The sequence below is a fragment of the Anopheles ziemanni genome, chromosome 2 (genome assembly GCF_943734765.1).
Source record: "Anopheles ziemanni chromosome 2, idAnoZiCoDA_A2_x.2, whole genome shotgun sequence".
In the NCBI taxonomy this organism is placed as follows: Eukaryota; Metazoa; Arthropoda; class Insecta; order Diptera; family Culicidae; genus Anopheles; species Anopheles ziemanni.
Genome location: NC_080705.1, coordinates 70,847,364 through 70,865,312, shown reverse-complemented (window position 1 = coordinate 70,865,312; position 17,949 = coordinate 70,847,364). Strand labels below are relative to the sequence as shown.

General features: G+C 43.4%; 1 protein-coding gene across 1 annotated transcript in view; it reads right to left on the bottom strand.

Moving 5' to 3' along the window:
• LOC131294231 (DNA-binding protein D-ETS-3-like) overlaps nucleotides 1-17,949 on the bottom strand; it is a 59,891-nt gene that overhangs the window by 29,707 nt on the left and 12,235 nt on the right. Inside the window, exon 5 of the mRNA XM_058322275.1 lies at nucleotides 3,184-3,234. Within this exon, the coding sequence (XP_058178258.1) occupies nucleotides 3,184-3,234 (51 nt within the window). The remainder of the gene's footprint in view (nucleotides 1-3,183; nucleotides 3,235-17,949) is intronic.

Below are 17,949 nucleotides of genomic sequence, written 5' to 3'. Positions count from 1 at the left end.
CTTTTATTTCCCATTGTGGGACGATTAGACGGCGGAAATCTTATCTGTCTCAAGGATGTCTGAAGAGACGTTTAATCAACCCAAAGTCTATCAAATTCGTTGATTTTTCAATCATATCAGATGGATAGAGCTAGTAAGGAATTCTTATCTGTACTCCGACTCTAGCCGTTTCAAACAAATACCCTCTTTAAAGAATAGATGTTTTCGTTGCCATCCAACTCCCGAGCTATTATTGTGCCGATTTTTCCTATCAACACTTCACGTCCCTCTATTCATTAGAACACCACAAATCGTTCCGCATGCACGGGTTGATCCTACGAAACCTCGAACCGTGCGGTTATGCCATCGACGTCCACCTCGCCGTTGCCAAGCGGCATCAACAACTTTTCGCCTCGGCCTTTTCGGGTTCCAGCACGACGCTCAATCATCCGCAAATCAGACAAAATCACACGAGCGGAAGAAAAACATTTCTTCACGCAATTTCAAATCGTGCGACAATTCAATCGCCTCGTCTAACCATCCTCTTAACGAACGCGCCCCCCCGGGGCGAAGAATGCTCGTTCGAAAAGCCCGGATGGAAGTGTTTCGGCCACGCGGCCAGGCTGTCAAAAGGACATCGGCACCTCTTTTGATACGGTCTCTCACTCTCTCCCTCTCTGTTAGTTCTTCCCGCGGGCGATCCGAGTCCGATGAGGCAGTGTACGTTCGCGCTTTTATTGTTTACAATCAGTGCGAATCATCAAACCACTTTTTGATCAAACTCAAATCGAATTTTCCAAACGGGAAGCCGACCGGTTGTTGGTTCTTGCTGCCGCTGCTGCTAAACATCAGGACATCCAACAGCTAGTGGCCTCGGGCGAACTCACACACACACACACACACACACACGAGTTAGTTTGGGTTCGCTTGCACCACCGACCCAAAAACGGCCGGAGGGAAGTTGTTGTGTTACTTGATGTTGTATTTTCTCTCTGTCGCTGAAAACTTCTTGCCTTCTTGCGTACCACACCTCGGGATGGTGGGTTCGTTTGCGCGAAAGTTTAATTTTAATGCCATGCCCCGAAACACGCCGCGGGGTGTAATTTGTAACACCACCCCCCATCAACCGAGAGGAAGGTAGGAATGGTAGGGTGGAAGGGTTGAACCTCCCTGCGGGGGGCGGTTGATCCGGAATGTCGTTTGAAGCTGCGAAACGAACCGTGGCTAGGACTGGATGAGATGTGTCCGTACGTGAGTGGTTCTGCCTGTGGACCACGAAGGAATCGAAGGGTTGGTTCTTGCAGAGTTTTGATGCGCATTAGGAGATGTTTTCGTAAATTATCAATTATAGAGCAATTAGGGATGAACGATTAGAATAGGGATGGGTCTTTGTGGGAGCAACAGATTTCTGATTTGCTTTGGTAGAGAATCGAAAATCTGTCTGAATTTAGTAGCGAAGAGGATATGAGATTTATTGTTGATGTTGTTGTTCATATTTTTCGAAATCACCAATAAAAGCTTTTAGCATTTCATCTTGAGCATTGCATCGCGCTTATTTTCACAGTACTTAGTGCGCTATAATCGCCATTTAATCGTCGGTTAAAATTATAAAAAAAGGCTACCTTACAATTTAGTTCAGAATTATCAATTTAAGGGGATTTTGAGAATATTATTTTCACTGTTTCACCTCTTGGTCTAATTTACAAATAGCGGTCTTTTTGACCAGTACGCAATTTTCGTTTTAAATATCTCGAAAACGACTGAATCTTTTAAAAAACAGAGTTGTTTTTAAATCCATAGTTTGATTGAAGAAAAACGTTTCAGATTGTTCTGTTCGACCTGTTCCAAAAATTAATTTAACCAGGCCCGAATGTTTTTTTTCGTGAATTTTCATTTTCATTAAGTCACTATAAAAAAATAATTTCATACAAATTAAGCTAACAAATGACGTTAATGACGCCACAAATTGACTTAACAGCTGTGAATTTTTGGAATTTCCCATAGTTTGTTTCCGTCGAATCCTAAAAATCTTTTAAAATGGTATTACAGACCGTTGTATAGAACTTATTCTTGGAGAGAAAAAAAAATTATATAGAAAAGGATATTATTAAAACCTTTTGTTAATCGATGTATCAAATAAAGATCTTTCATTTATAACTTAAAATGAAATAACGTTAAGCAAAATTGGCGTTCGATAAAACATATAATGTACTGTTTTACTTTTTTAAATGGATGATCATCCATGTCCTCTTCCAACCACAATTTTCTTCACGCTATCACATCTGCAGCCATTGTTTTTCTTTCTTGTGTTCAAAGTGGCGTCGGAAAGTTTCCCGGGCGAGAAAGAATCTCGCTCGCGGCGAGATACGAAATTATTTAACCGTGACAAAGTGACGAAGCGAAGCTGTCCGAGAAGAGCGTTCGGCTCTTCTTCCTGTGGCGTCTTTCCTGTCGAAAGAACAAACTCCCAACAGAGCCGCAGGACACGCACAGTCGGTGACACTTTTCGCCGTCCCCGCGGGCTCATCTCAACGTGGTGCCGTCGGAATGGGCACTCGACGAAAAAAACTGGCCGCGCTTTGAACTTTGACAGCTCCCCGTCGCAAATCAGCTCCCCGTCGCACCGCGAAAAGAGCAATGAGCTGGGGGATGAGGGGTAAGCACGGGAGCGTGACATTTGTTTTGGATATTAGTTTAGTTTTGATTGTGCATCATCCCATCGGGCTCCACTCGGGTTTTGGGTTGGCCGAAGTTTGGTCTCGGTGGAAGTGCAAAGGTTAGCGGGGAAGCCGGATCACATTCGCTGATTGTGCCATGTTGCGCTCTGGAATCTGGTTCCCGTATTTGTGTGGCGGTTCTGTGTGCCTGGGCGGAAGGCCTCGGGCCTTCGTTGTGTGCGCACCCAGGAGTAATCAAAGGATCGCTCGCACACCCACACAGCGAGGCGAGAGATAATGAAATTTTCGGTTGACTGACTTTGCAGCCACTTCGGGCACAATTGCGTCACACCGAAGGATGGCGGCAAGTTATCGAGGTTTCAGTTAGTGTCAGATTTGTTCAAGGGAGGGAAGAAAAAAAAAACCACTGAAAAGTAAACTGTAGACTGTTCGAGACGTGCCAGGGCCAGCCTCAAAGTCAAGCCGGGGGAAGGTAACAACAACAAGGTGTGTGGTGTATGTAGGACAACTAGCAAACAGTTCTTACCTTGACTCTGGGTCGAGCTGTGTGAACCCCATGACGACTTGTAGGACGAGTCTAGAAGAAAAAAAAAACAAACAATAACAAGATACAAGATGAGTATTTATGAAGCAATCTATTTAAACAAATGTTTTCAGTATGGCATTGAACAGCCGTTGCTTCACGTAGTTTGTGTTGTCCTAAAATCTATAACATACAAGGGTTTATTCTCACCACATGAAATGTGGGTTTCTGTTGGTAACAAAAATAATGTACAGTGCGTCAAGATGATATTAGCATGATAGCAATTATTAAATGAACTTGAGTACAAAAACTAATCCTGAACAATTAGCGTTCATCCGCGAAATGCTTATGATTATAACGATGTTCATTCGGAGTACGTATAACAAATTGATGTCTAATCTAGGTTTATCATTTGTAGGTTTACGACACATATGGAAAACTATTGATAAACGTCTCATCTGAGGTTACAAACAACTACAGTTCTTGTTAGCTTTTATCACGTGAAAGTCTTGAGATATCGAATGAATCTGAGGAAATATTTATCATAAATTTATCACTTTCATTTTGAATGTGTAAACAAAATCCTGATGCTTGATCACCAACCATAAGTTTCCCAAAATTCCCAATATAAGTTTCAATTGACATAGACTGATGTTTGCGAATTGCGATCGATGCTAATCGTGAAGTATTTTAAGAAGAAACTAATATAAAGAACAGCATCATACCGAACGTGGGATGCATTCTACCTTTCCCGCTTCTTATCGCCTATCATACATTTGCATTTGCATGCGCTCACATAGCATTATAATTACCAGCAAATAACATTGAAAAGTTACCGAATGATCCACCGGAGGACCGATTCAGATAATCGGGCGAGCTTTTGATATCGATCATAATTTTGCAACCGTCCTCAACGCTGCCCGGCCGTGGTTTTCCAGCTTTCAGTCGAATCTTGGCCGCGCTCTCCCCGCCACCGCCGGCACTCGCCGTACCACCAGCGCCGCTGCCGTGCCCGATGACGACACCGCCACCGCCACACACACCACCAACCGCGAAGCTACCTGCCACCACAGCGGCCACTTTTTCCGTCGCTTCGATATCACTTGCACGTCACTGCACTATATTGCACCCGGTCTCTGGTGTGTTGTTTGATTTCCGCTTCGCTTTAGTTCTGTTGGTATGTTTTTGCCCTCCAACGGATCTTTTCTTGTTGTTTATGAACCCTTTTTTGTCGATTTGATATTTGTTTGCAGTTGTTCAAGGCTTGCTTTAATGTTTTACTTCATGCTTAATTATATTGCACTTTTTTCATATAACTCTCACCGTTTTTCACACAATCTGCCGATGGATGAAAAATGTTCATGGTTTTCTAAAACGTTGTTTAATTGGAATGGTTTTACCGGAACCACAGATTTCGCTTCGTGAATTTCTTTCTTTTCACTTTACCGTCGGATGAATCGAACTATTTCAAAAGGAAACCGATGAATGCAAGGGAGCAAAGATTAACAACAGGGCAATCGAAAAAGTAATATTTTTGTCTCTCAGAGGCTCAATTCAAATTCATTTATTTCTTGTTTTTCTAAAACTTCAAACCCCTATAGAGCTAACCGATGAAAACCGATATAAGATTTTCTTGCTCGTTTTGCAAATCAAAACATCGTAGTTCATTCGCTCCCGTCGATGACCGGAAAATGTAGTAAAACCTTTCACATCACGACCGGTGTGGCAGGTGAATTCGGGAAAACAATTGTGACCTTTAGGTGGCAAAGAATGAAGGCCGCCAACCTGCCGTCCGGTGGTACAGGAAGAGCCTAACGGAACTGACCGGTTACCATCACCGGACACTTTGATTTCCTGGCGCTCGGATGGCACCAACTCTGGCCATTTCCAACTCATTCAGCCATTTGCTCCGTGAGCTCTCGTGGACACATATCGAACGATCAAGCAGCAAAGGCCCCGAGCCACGCAAAAAGCAAATGGAAGTCCTGCAACAACAGGCAGGTTTTGGGAGTATCCGCTTGGAGTTTTTTCATTTTTCCACTACAGTGAAAAACAACGTTACTTTTGCGCAGGATCCTGGTGGCGGCGAGGCCCATGCAAAAGTGCACACAAACACATACTCACGCACAAATACCACGGCAAAGTGCGCTCGTGTACCCAAAGCGGGCACGTCTCCCCCCACCGTTCGCCAGTTCACATTTGAGGACCCTATCGACAACTTCCGTTTTTTATGGGGTCCTTTTTTTCCGCAAACCGAGCCTCGCCGAGGTTTCGCCCTTCGTCCGGGGGCGGGCGATACTTGTACTTGTCCGTCACATCCGGGCACAGATCCGGTGAAAATCCGGCCTGCGCTGGGTGTGTGTGCACTAAATAAAATAAAGTGTTGCGAAAAACAGAGCCATATTTCCACCGCAACCGAACACACACCGGAACGGAAGGTCACGTGAGCGGGTGTTTGCTTGTGGGAGAGGAATGGAAAAAAACACACAGTTTGTGTGTGAGACAGAGAGAGGCAGAGAGGTGCGAATTTGCATAAAACTAGTTGAACCTTTGCCGAGAACCGGTAGCAAACTAACGAGTCGAGTCTTTCAGCTGTGATTGCAGCCCACCGTAGACGCAATTTGAAAGATAACGGGAAAGTTTTATTGGCAATATTATAACATATTAAACACAATAAAGTTCTACATGCACTCAACTCAACGATTGGATGTAGGGGACGATCTCAGGATGTAGTGTTTAATCACTCTTAGTTACTAAAATCACATTTCGGGACTAGGTGGAATGGTAAATACACTGTGTTTTTCATTGTTCTGAGAGGCCAAACGTCGATTTACATGACAAAAATTCATTCTTCATGTTTAGGACAGACGGTTTCGGCTTTACTCAACAGTGCTTACTTGAATCTCAACATCGTTTTCCCTTATTTCAACAGGCACACTTTGTTATGGCATACATTTAGGCGTAAGTATCGCTGGATTAGATGTCCATCGTACTTTCTTTGGTAAGTTTTCGATGCCTGTACACGTAACTGTGTCAAACATAATATTGGCTATTGTTTCTTAACTTTAGAATAGTGTTTCTTTAATCCACTTAGCACACTTAACATACTTTTCCGAAATGACTCGATGCTTCTTTATTGTTTCTCTTTTCGAGTTGATCAAGGAGTCAGTCCTTGCGTTGCTTTGTTTTCTACAAACGTAATTTACATAACTTAGCACTCGAAAGAATTTTAAGGAATGGGTAAAGTTTTGTTTTCCCCCTCGGAGAACAAAGAAGGAAGTGATCCTTCAAGTTTTCTATTCGAAATGTTCACACAACCACCTACTTTCACAAAAATTTTTTTTTAAACCACTAGAGTTTTCCCCGGTAATGTCACGAGGTGAGGAACAAAAACTAGACTCGCCACGAAAAAAAAAAAATAATAGAAACAGCATACACAAAGTTCACTAAACTAGCGAGCAACAAACCAATAACAATTGCCTCCGAAGCGGATGTTGTTATTGCATCCAGCCAGCTTCCTTTCGTCGGCGTCGTCGTCGTTTCGGGGCGCAAAAATGGGTCTCCCGGACCTGGTGGCGAAAAATTTTCTCTTCCGCTTGCACACAAACACACTCACACACACACACGCACCGGAACACAAGGCCGTGGGCACACGGACTCCCGTTTCTGGCGGTGTAGGTCCTTCGGTCGGCAAAAAGGCGAAATTTCCCGCGACGAGAGGACACTGAGAGCTTGCGTATGGTCGTAGCGCGTGGTGACAACTAAGTGCGTTTTCCTGCTGCTGGCGGCAGCGAACCCTCCGCGCGCGATAAAACAAAAATCCCTTATCCGTCCACCCGTCGTCCCGGTTTTCCGGTTCCGCTTTGCCTTTCCTTCCCTTCCACTGGGGACGGTGGAAAGCGTGGTTCGCTCTCGTTCGCCCCTCCCTCACGAATTGCCATTCCATCGGCGGATCAACGGGAACCACTCTTCCGGAACATACACACACACATGCACGCACGCTAGGGAAAATCTCATCCTCCCCCTGGGAAGGATATGCAACCCCTCGGGGGCCTTTCGCTTTGCGCTGGTTGGCTGGGCGCGTCCCTATCCTTCCCCGCCGCTTGCCCGACCGCCTTTTCCGCTCTACGTGTGTGTGTGTGTGTGAGTGCACGGGCACCAAGAGTGTCGGCGATGTACGTATATTGCACCGTGCCTACGACGGATGCGCTTTTCCTTCGGGTTTTCCGCTCCCTCGCCGAGAGGAGGCCGCTCGAGCAGGGGATGTTCCACCCCCGTCAAGTGTGTGTGTGTGTGTAGTTGTAGGTGAGCGCGCGTGAAAACGAAAGGACGGAACGGGTCATATCACACATCAAAACAAAACGTCATCCATTTCCTATTTCACTTTACCGATTCCCACCACCCCGCAACCCCGCAACCTACAGGATATTTTCCATCGCTACCGATACGACGATAGTTTAATTTTCTGTTCGGTTTTTCCACCTTTTGCTCCGGCCACGCACACCCGCTCCAACACCACCAGCTAGAGCGCTAGTTTTCAAGTGGATAATCCGCGCTTGTAAACGGTCACACAGGATGCACAACGAAACTGCAAGGAGCGCAAGCGAGTAGGGTTTCGGTCGGTGGTGCGCTTTCGCTCTAGTGTTGGTGGTGCCAGGACATCACATCGTGCCGGCCCTTTCGTGCCAGGAAAACCGGAGGCGGAGCTATAAATTTTCCCTAGCAACCGCCAATCGCAAATCGTGTGGCGCCCCGGAATGTCCTTTGTGTGTTTGTGTTGTGGAATGACGCGGTACGCGAGGGGAGCGGGGGTGGGGTTTTCCTGGGCCTGGTTGAAGCTAGCTGTGTGTGTGTGTGTCCGCCTGGGATGGGAAAGGGAAAGGCAAGTAATGGAAATGTCCGTGTCCGGAACGGACGTACCGGAGAGTTGTGTTGATGAATTGTGCGGAAAAGAGACGGATCCTGGAACCACTTCCTTTTTCCTTCCTCTCCGGTTGGGTGGGGTGGGGTGGCGGGAGGAGAGGGGAGAGGATGGGTGGAAGAAGCGACAGGTTTGGGGTCCGCCGCGGGCATATCAAGGATATTTGTCATTACACACTACGTTCGGTTTCGGGGCCATTTCGGGTCGCACTTTGCGGAGCAGTGGGGGTGGGAAACCCGAAAGCGTCGGGACTCGGGTACTCTTCTGTCCCGCTCGCACCGGCAGGGTGCGTCCTGTTTCTTCCTTTTTTTTGTCCCGAAAAATGCGCAACAGAGTGTCACGCTCCCGTCATCGTCGTCGTCGTCGTCGATGGCGAACCCGGTTCGGATGGATGGATGAATGAATGGAATGATTGCTGCCTTCCTTTTTGGCCTCTCCCCCCCGTCCTCCTCGCACCCGGGGAAATGGCGCACCTCTTTCGGCGCGGTCGGTTGCGGCGGACGTACGTAATATCCTTTTCGGAGGTTTTCGATTTCAAACGAACCCCGGGCGGGGCACACGGCCCGACACTTTCCGCAAAACCGGAGACAGATAACAACCGGCGGCAGGATGTGCTACGGGTGGCCACCGGGTTGGAAGGCGAGTTTTCCGGCGGCCAGGGATCGCAGCGCGGTGGTGCCGCCCCGTGAGCACCGACGAGCGTTCCGGTGTTCGTGTTCCGGTGAGCATTGGAATGACCTCCTGTTTCCTTGTTCCTTCCGATCGGGAAAGCCGTCCAGCTAAGAGCCATTTCGGTACTCGAACGAGTAAAATAAAATTAAATGAAAATAGAAAAATGCCGCCTTGTTCCACCGCATTCACCCGGGAAAACCTGTTACAAAGCAGAACGTGTGAGTGAGGTGCGGGGGCTGAAGTGGTGGCCACTAGTGTCACAAGGGGGGGAAAAAACATCGAAGAAATCGCAACTAATTTAATGCGGAGATCGGTACAAGTTAGTTCAGCTTGCCTTTTCCCATTCCCTCTCCTCCGACGGCCCGTCTACGGTGTGGAAGTGGACACGAAACGGAAGGAAGGTTTGACAAAAAAGATGTCTCAAAGTGTGTTGGAGGGGGGGAGGGTTGCAAGTGGAGTGGGGAAGGGGAGGGAATAAAAAATTCTCCACCAGCACGAAGTGGGCCGGCATTCCGGCGGAAAACGTGGTTTTCCGCGTTTTGATGGATCCTTTCCGACGGATTATTACTGGAGTGCCGACGGAAAAACTAGACCAGCGATTTTCCCCCGGTGCTTCCCGACGGCATGGTTGCATTGAGCCGAAGCGAGGACATGTCGGAAAGTTTTGATGTGTAAATTACCATAAACAATTTGTTTGGAAAGGAGTGTTTACAATGCTTTTTTTTATTACATGCTTTCTTGTAGGCTTTCAAGTTTGTATCAAATCAATAGTCTCAGTTCAATAGGTTTAGTTTTCGTCAATACGGAACAAATACTAAAATACTGGGATGCTGTTTTCAAAGCATTGTTTTCTTATAGGTGTTATATGTAGTCAGTTAGAACTTGCAAAAGCATATGTTTTCGACATTTTCATTCAATTGGGTGTATCCGATGTTCATTTCAAATACATCTGGTAAATTTTTCTTTATTTACATTGAGGTTTTTAAAAGCACCTTTAACGTAGGGAGCAAAACTGTAAATGAATTTGCTCAAAATCCGGTTTTAAAATATAGACATCACTATTTGAAATCAAACTCAGTCCCTCGGCTTAACATGACTGTGAAGAAACATTTTTCTGGTATAAACAAAATTATTTGTTTTAAAAATTAAATGTTATTTTGCAATATGATTGACCAAACATTTCAATTGCAATTTTAATATTCCTCGTTCAAAAGGATGCTAAATCTCATTTAACATAAGCTTTGGGCCATTAAACGCTTAGAAGTTAATTTAATCATAATGATCTACTTTCATTTTCATTGTATTTGCCTAGTATTTATTTGTAAATTCATAAAGGGTACGGTAAACGAAGCGTAATCGCTGGTCTCTCGTGTATCGTCGATAATCGGCCCAAGCGTCATCTTTGCTTTGTTTATGTTTTGCAATTTGGTAAAAATGGCAACATTTCTTGAAGCTACTGCTCTTATTTTGTTGTTTATTGTTGAAAATACAAAAACTACACTAAACAATCATAGAAATTTGATAAATAATCGCGGATGAATGAACTATTGATTCGTTTGTTTACGTTCTGACAAGATTACGCATGCGATTATAGGGTAGGTAAGCCAAAATTCTTTTTGACAGATTGACCAATGGAATAACACGATTACGCTAGCGATTACGCTTCGTTTCCCATCCCCTTAATTCCTACAAATACACCTTTTTAAGAGCACATAAACAAAATGTTTATAAATAAAATTCAAATCAGCCATTTATGTTGGAACAGTTTGTACTGTAAGATAAAAACCAAGTTAGATCAGGTCAAGCCTTTTTTCTCGAACTCGAATTTCATTGCATTACAAATAAAAAAAAACAATATATGTTTATTTTTGTATAAAGTGTAAGTGGTAAGTCTTGTAACGTGTGTGTCAACAAATGGAACTACATTCTCCATTTGCTTACGCAAAATTGAATATCAATGTTTAATTTGAATTGGGATATCTGTTCTGTTTCCATTTTGTATATTTAAATGAATTTTCAACTAATGAACCCTTTACTGTGCGATTTAATATGGATTTTTTAGTCTTTTGCACGCTTGTCAAACAAACTTGACATCGAACAAATCCAACAAACTAGGGAACACTCGCAGCGCTTTGCGATGGTTACGGTTTTAGGATAAACATCATAACAAAACATCTAAAAGTGACAGTTCAACGTGCACTACGGCTCTATGCGACAACCCTTCAAGCGAAAGCGGTAGAAATTGTTAACTCTCTGATTTTATTCATTTTCACTGTAGTCGAAATGCACAATCCGCGTCCGAGGCGTCGATGGCCGCGAGTCCCGGCGTCCTCGCACGTGACCGTTCGTGTGTTGCGTCATTCATACGTCAGCGGGAGCCACGTGCGAAATTATGGTAGTTGATTATTGGCCCCTGAATTTATTACCACAGCTAATGCAACGTGGAAAATATGCTACCGGGTGCTTTAACAGTTTCCCCTCCCTTTTGCCTTGCGCGGGCTCGCTTTTCCTACGTCTCGCAGTAATGTAAACTAATAGTAAAAAAACAGCGCAGGGGAAACGCTTGGCCAATCTCGATGGTTCTCGCGTGAAGAGATTTTTTTAATTAAATCATTACCGAGATTATGTCACCGTTTTCGCCCGCCGTTCGAGGACGTCGCCGACGAGGTTTCGCACTATTTTCGGCCGTGAGGGGAAAACACTTTTGGCCCCTTTTTGCTCGCCGATACTAGCTAGTGGAAAGTGTGCGGAACTAGACTGCGTGGAAAAACCGCGCGAGGATGAAAGTGATAATGCGAAAATAATGGTACGCCCTGCTGGTGAGAATGAGCAATCCCAAAAGTGTGTATCATCTGTAGGACACTTGAGAATGTTGAGACCCGGGGTAGCAGGAGTGAGAAAGCGAGAATTAATCATTGCTGGTGATGAATTCGGTGTTTGTGTTTGGGATGTGGAAAAGGGGCTCCGAAGGCTAGCAGCGCACCATGGGAGTTGAAGGGTGCCGCCCGGGAAACGATTAAGATTGTTCCCATTTCGAGACCGGGACCGGACGAGCGATCATCAAAAGAGTATCATAATTTTCTTACTAATCCAATCATAACTTGCTGACACGGTTTTCGAGCAACGATTGTGTTTCTTTTTTCCTTCCTTCCTCGAATCGGATAAGCTTTAACCTAAGAATGGCACCGGTCTAGGATCCGAGAATGCGGCGAGCCGAGACGTAATCAGTAATTCAATCGGTGCACTACAAAGGCCGCCAGAGATGAGAGTTTTTAATTAAAGAAATTTGCAGGAAATTACACCGTCCAGCAGAATAATAGAACTTGGTCGGTGGGCATTTTCGTACAACTTGTTCTCCGCTTGATGGCTTTACGCTGCCAAAGTTTTTCTAGTGTGATGAATTAAAAGATAAGAGTTAGTTGAAAACAATGTTTTCTGTTGTAGCAGTTTTCTTTTAATATATTTAACACTTGATTTCATTTAGTTCTTTTTAAAAATTTGCATGTATTCTTTTTATCTTTACTATAAAGGAATATGGAAATCGAAAGGTAACTTTGCTGTAAAAATATTTTTCAACTTTAACACACTCTATCTTTACTCTCTCTTTACAAGGTTTAATGTTGCTTCGAATCATTCGTTGATTCACTAGATCTATTTTTAAAAAGAAAAAGATATACAAACATCCTTTAAGATTTTACTTATTTTAAGCTCGCTAGTTTTGTTTTTACCAAAAACATAATAATGATGCTAAAACATTAACAAATTCTGCTTAAAGAATTTCAACACTTGTTTTGCTAAACTTGGATCGTTTAAATAATTGCAGTGATAGTGTAAGCATTTTTGTAGCAGTGGTTTTCTACAGTTCACAGTTCACTATTTTAGTATATACAAATCAAGAAATTATCTCACATTGTATTTCAATTATGTTTTTAGAAAAATAACTGTATATTGCTTCCAAAACAGAAATGTGAAATTTTGGATTGCACACAAATTAGCAAATAAATAAATAATGGCATTTAAACTCCACTTTTCAACCTAACCTCAAAAACTGTACCTGTCTTTCTGTGAAGTGAAGATGTCAACGACCATTATCACCAAGAACGAGACAATCAAAAATCGTTCCGACAAATCCGTTGGTAATCCTCGGCTTTTGACACCCTTGCTGGTTTTGGGAAAATGGGTTTTATTTGTCCCTCGCGAAACCGATCAAGTTTCATCGTCGTTCATCGGCTCACCGGCTAATCGACGGCCTCTTGGGGGATTTTAGGGATATAGTTTTCTCACACTCAATAGCACAACCCTAGAGAGATAGATGCGCGCCGGACAAGCTGGATCATCCCCTAAAAGACCCTTCTTGCCCCGTTTCCGACGAACCACCGAGTGAGCAATAATTCATCGAAGGAAAAGTGACACCCCAGAAAAGTCACACACCGGCAGTGGAGTGGAGTGATGACTTTCCCGAGGAGTCTCCGAGCGGTGGTGCGATAAAAGTCCCACGCACGCTTATGTGTGTGTGTGTGTGTGTGTGTGTGTGTGTGTGTGTGTGTGTCTACACAAATCGATTCCCCTTCGAGCCGCTCTCCTTCTCTCGTTGTCACTTCGAGCGGTAGGTTCCGATCATAAATATTAAGTAACATATTTTCCACATCACCACTTATGATCGTCGGTGTACGGGGCTGGAAGTCGCAGCAAGGGGAAGCTGGGCTGGATGGTGGGCAGTTCCCGAAAACACACCAACAGCAAAACGAAAAATAACACGAGAAGATAAATTATCCAAAAGGTTGCCGACTCATCGGTGAAAGGTCTCGTGCGCCATTCCCCGGTGCCCGGGTAATGATTATCTGGGCTCTCGGAAAACTCGGACGGAAAAATTCCAAATCGAGTCACTGGATGGAAAATCGCAGAAGGAAAAACCTCATTCCGTACCAAACCGACGGGGTGTCCTTCGTGCCACCTTTCTCCATGGCGGGACATCTTCAAAGTAAACAATAAATTTTTATATTTTCTTGCCCGAACGTGTCCAACCGTGACACATACACACACGTGTCGGGGAGGAGACGACGGGGTGCGTGTGCGTTATGGTGGTCGATTTCAGTTTGCCTTGGGTTTAGTTTTCCTCCTGTCTGTGCCTCCTCGATTTGAGACATTTTCATAACAAATATATAAATATTTATCACTTTTCTTCTGACAAAAAAAAAGACATGGTGCTGGTTGAAAGGCGTCATTTTTCAGTCCCTTTTTTTAACGCTCCCATGCTCCCCAATGGAAGAATGTGCCATATTTTTCGCCATTTTTATTACAACGGATGCGTTTACGGTGCGATACGAGTTTTCGGTGGATCAACACGGCGCAACATAAATGTGATGGAGTTTTCTGTCGCCTTTCTGTTTTTTCTCGTACAAAGACATTTCTAACGATGGGTGGCACATAAAATGGAGTGGCCTGATTTGGAGCTTTACGGTTTTTTTTCCACCTCCCCCTCGCACGGTTGGAGAAGATTCTTTGATTCCTTTCTGGTCGATGTTGATGTGTTCCAACTCAGTAAATATTCATACATGCGTAACGGTGATGTGTAACGCCGTGTTGTACGTTACCAGAGAAATCAATATGGGACATTTACATTCATTGAACCGAAGCGTGGAAAAGTCACACACTGGTTTCCCCGCAACAGGAAGCTTTATTGTATCCCACAAACATTCCTCTGTACAGTATTTTTCCTTCTGGCCCTCTAATCGATTGCATGTGGAACGACGTTTCTGATCCCGGCTTTGACAACTGCTGGTTCCATTATTACTTGTTTATTGTGATTGCTGCCAACAGTAATCGTGTTTACAGAGCACATCATTTTCGGGATTTCAAAAATAAACCACTTCTTCCTAGTTGATTTTAAATAAGAAAACAAACCCCTTTTATTCACCGTCCGAGCACGAGTAAAAAATGAAAAATGTAGGAAAGGGAGAAGAAACAGCAGCACAATACAGCACTGTCTGCGAACAATCGGTGCCGTGCGTGATTTAGCGACCGAGAACTTCACCGGGGAACAATTGACTCCTGTCCGGAGGAAGAAGGGGGTAGTTATCTTCACTAAGTCGCGTCAATTGTTACGTTGTCCGTCGATTAGTGAGTGAGTTTTTCGTGTTTCGGTGCGCCTCGATCGGCAAGGGTGAGTCCTTTTCTTCGCTTGCAATTGAGGAAGACGGCTGAGTTGAGTCCGTCCTGGAGGGGTGTAGAACGCGTTTGCCTGGGAAAGCGAGCTGGACCTGAGTGGTGTGCAACCCCTCGTTTACTGGTATTGCGTGATTTGTTTTTTGAACTGAAGGAAAACTTATGGCCGGTGACGATGCAATGACTACAGTGAGCTCCAAATTTCGTCGGGTTGCGTCGTTCAGACTATGACATACATTTCTAACAACGAGCCTTGGTTTATTTTACTCTTCAAAGTATAATTCTTATTAAAACAGTTATTGAAATTTTTAGTAGTAACCTTGTAATATTGTTAAATAGTCCACTTTTATAAAAAAAAGTAATAATACATTTGATATGGGACACTAAAAAAGGATTTATATTTGTCATAGCAGATAAACCCTGACAATAACTTAGGTTTAATTTTAAATTTTAAGCCCACTTGGTTGAAATATTCAATTAATCACAATCCGATGGACAAATCGAAAAATAAATAAATGAAGAAAAAATAAAGAAAAGTGTATAAAATGCTTTGTTTCAGGGAACGCAAGACTGAAACATTTATTAAAAATCAGAAATTTTAAAATTGAACGCTATAATCCAAACAGCGCTCATTTTTATCGCTACGCAAATGTTGTATTTAATATTTGTTAAACGACTCTATATGTAAACAAAATGTTTTTTTAGAATCCAAAGATACATCTAAAAAAATTATATGTTTCTGCTCGACCAGTTCCGAGAACACCCATCTTTTTTACACGCCATAACTTGTTTGTTTTGAACTCTTATTTTTATTTATTAAATATAGTATGTAAAATCAGTAAAAGAGTACGCTCGAAAGCAAATATTTATGGTAAAAGCCACCTTCTAAACAAATTTCAATTTTTTTCATTTAAATCGCTACAAATCAGCTACAAATTTTCCTTCTTTTCACTCATCGCTTTTATCGTTTCATTAAGTGATTATGTTCTCATTATGTAGCAGTGTCAATCAAGCATACTTCATGCATCAAGCAAAAAATTTGAAGTACTCAATTTAAAACCATCGATTGTTTCATAGAAGTATACCATACCTTGAATACAAAACATTTATATCTACTGCAAATAGTTTACCAGAATGGTTGTCAAAATCCGCTCCGAACTGTAATGGAATATTGGCAATAAAATCAGCCAAGGGGAGTGCACCAGAGGAGGTGCAGTGTCAACAAACGACACCGAAACAGATAATGCACTGTCGGTGCGATTGTAATCTGAAGTGTTGCGTTATTTTGGCGTGGGAACCGCGAACTACCTTCAGAATGCACTGGTTGGAACGAGCGAATGAGGGATAGTTAAGGAAGGGATGCGAGGAACTGTAACGCGTGCTCAACCTATGCCACCGGAGAAGTGTGCCAGTAATTTAGAAGGCACCGAAAAGTTCGACCCGGCAGTGATTATTATTGCGAGTGGAGTGACAACCCTGTCGGCTATACTTTCCCGATGCCCGAGAAGGGAAAAGGCCAGCAAATGCGATCACGCAATCGAACTGGAATGAAGGGACAGGACTGACTGAAGTGTGACCCCTTCGATCTCGGTGACTGGTCTGGCTTTTCCCGGTCCTGCAGTCACGAACAATTGACTTTTAATTATTGTTTACCATTTGCGTCCTGTTTACCAGGGCCTCGGGCATGGGCTGACGATTTGCGGACCGCTCGACCGTGACGACATGCGGATGGAGGAACACCGTGCGTGCGCGCGCGTTCGGTTCGATTATCAGTCGGAAAATTCGGGACCCCCGTTTTGGTGCCGATTGGCGTTTGCCATGCGATCGACTCAACGAGCGAGCGATTTATCGCGCCACCGAAACCATTCCGACCGGGATGTAGGAAGTTTGTGGGAAAGTAACGATCTTCCGTTTCCGGGTTCGGGTTAAAAGGTTTCTGTCGAGCGTAGCGAAGAAAGGATCGGTGGCTGGTGCCGAGTACATGGACCGCGGAGCAACAATGAATGAAACATGTAATTCGATTTTGAAAAAGCATTTGCGAGTGATTTCGTTTGTTTTACCCAAATTTGACCGAGCTTAAAGATGATCTAAAATTCACTCAATAATTCACGTGGATTAAAAACGAACGAAAATGTTCCAACGTATTCACTAAATCTATGGGATGTTTAATATTCTTAAAGGTTTTAGCAAAGGTCTCAAACGAAAATCGAACAATAAAAATGCGGAAAAATTATTTCTAGCTAATTTAAAAACTTTTCTAAAAATTCTCAATTGATGTTAACCGAAAACCTTACCGAATTGGGTACCACGTTTAATACGTAGGTTGCCTTTTAAGTTTCGGGATTTGAAAAAACTGGTGATGCAATCTACCAACTAACAATTTTATCGTAAAGTTTGACGTTTTTGAGGTTATATGTACTCAGAACGTTTTGACATACGAGCGCTATTTGTGTTGTTAAAAAAATGTTTAAAGTGTCAATGTCCGGCAAATTGTGGAATTGGGTCGTGGACATTTTCGTGCGATTATTTTTTGCAACTTTCGACGTGAATTGACATAGCAGTAGTGCATGAATGAACTTAATTCAACTTTTGGTGATGAAGCTCCATCAATGATCAGTATTTATCGATGGTTTGGAGAATTTAATCGTGGTCGGAGTTCACTCCAAGATGAATTTCGTGAAGGTCGTCCAAAATCAGTTGTCGTTCCGAAAACAATTGATGCTGTGCGTGAACGGATATTGCAAGATCGTCATGTGACTTTTTGTGAGATAGAGACTACCTTAGGTATTACTGGGACCAGCATATATTTAATATTGCATGCACATTTAACTGTCAAAAAAATTTGCTGGTGTTGGATTCCACAAAATTTGTCAATCTCTAAAAAAAAGACTCTTGTCGATTGGTCGGAAAAAATGCTCGAAAAATACGATTGCGGTGCTTCAAAACTCGTCTTTAATATCGTGACAAGTGATGAGTCGTGGATTTACGCGAATGAGCCCGGAACTAAACTG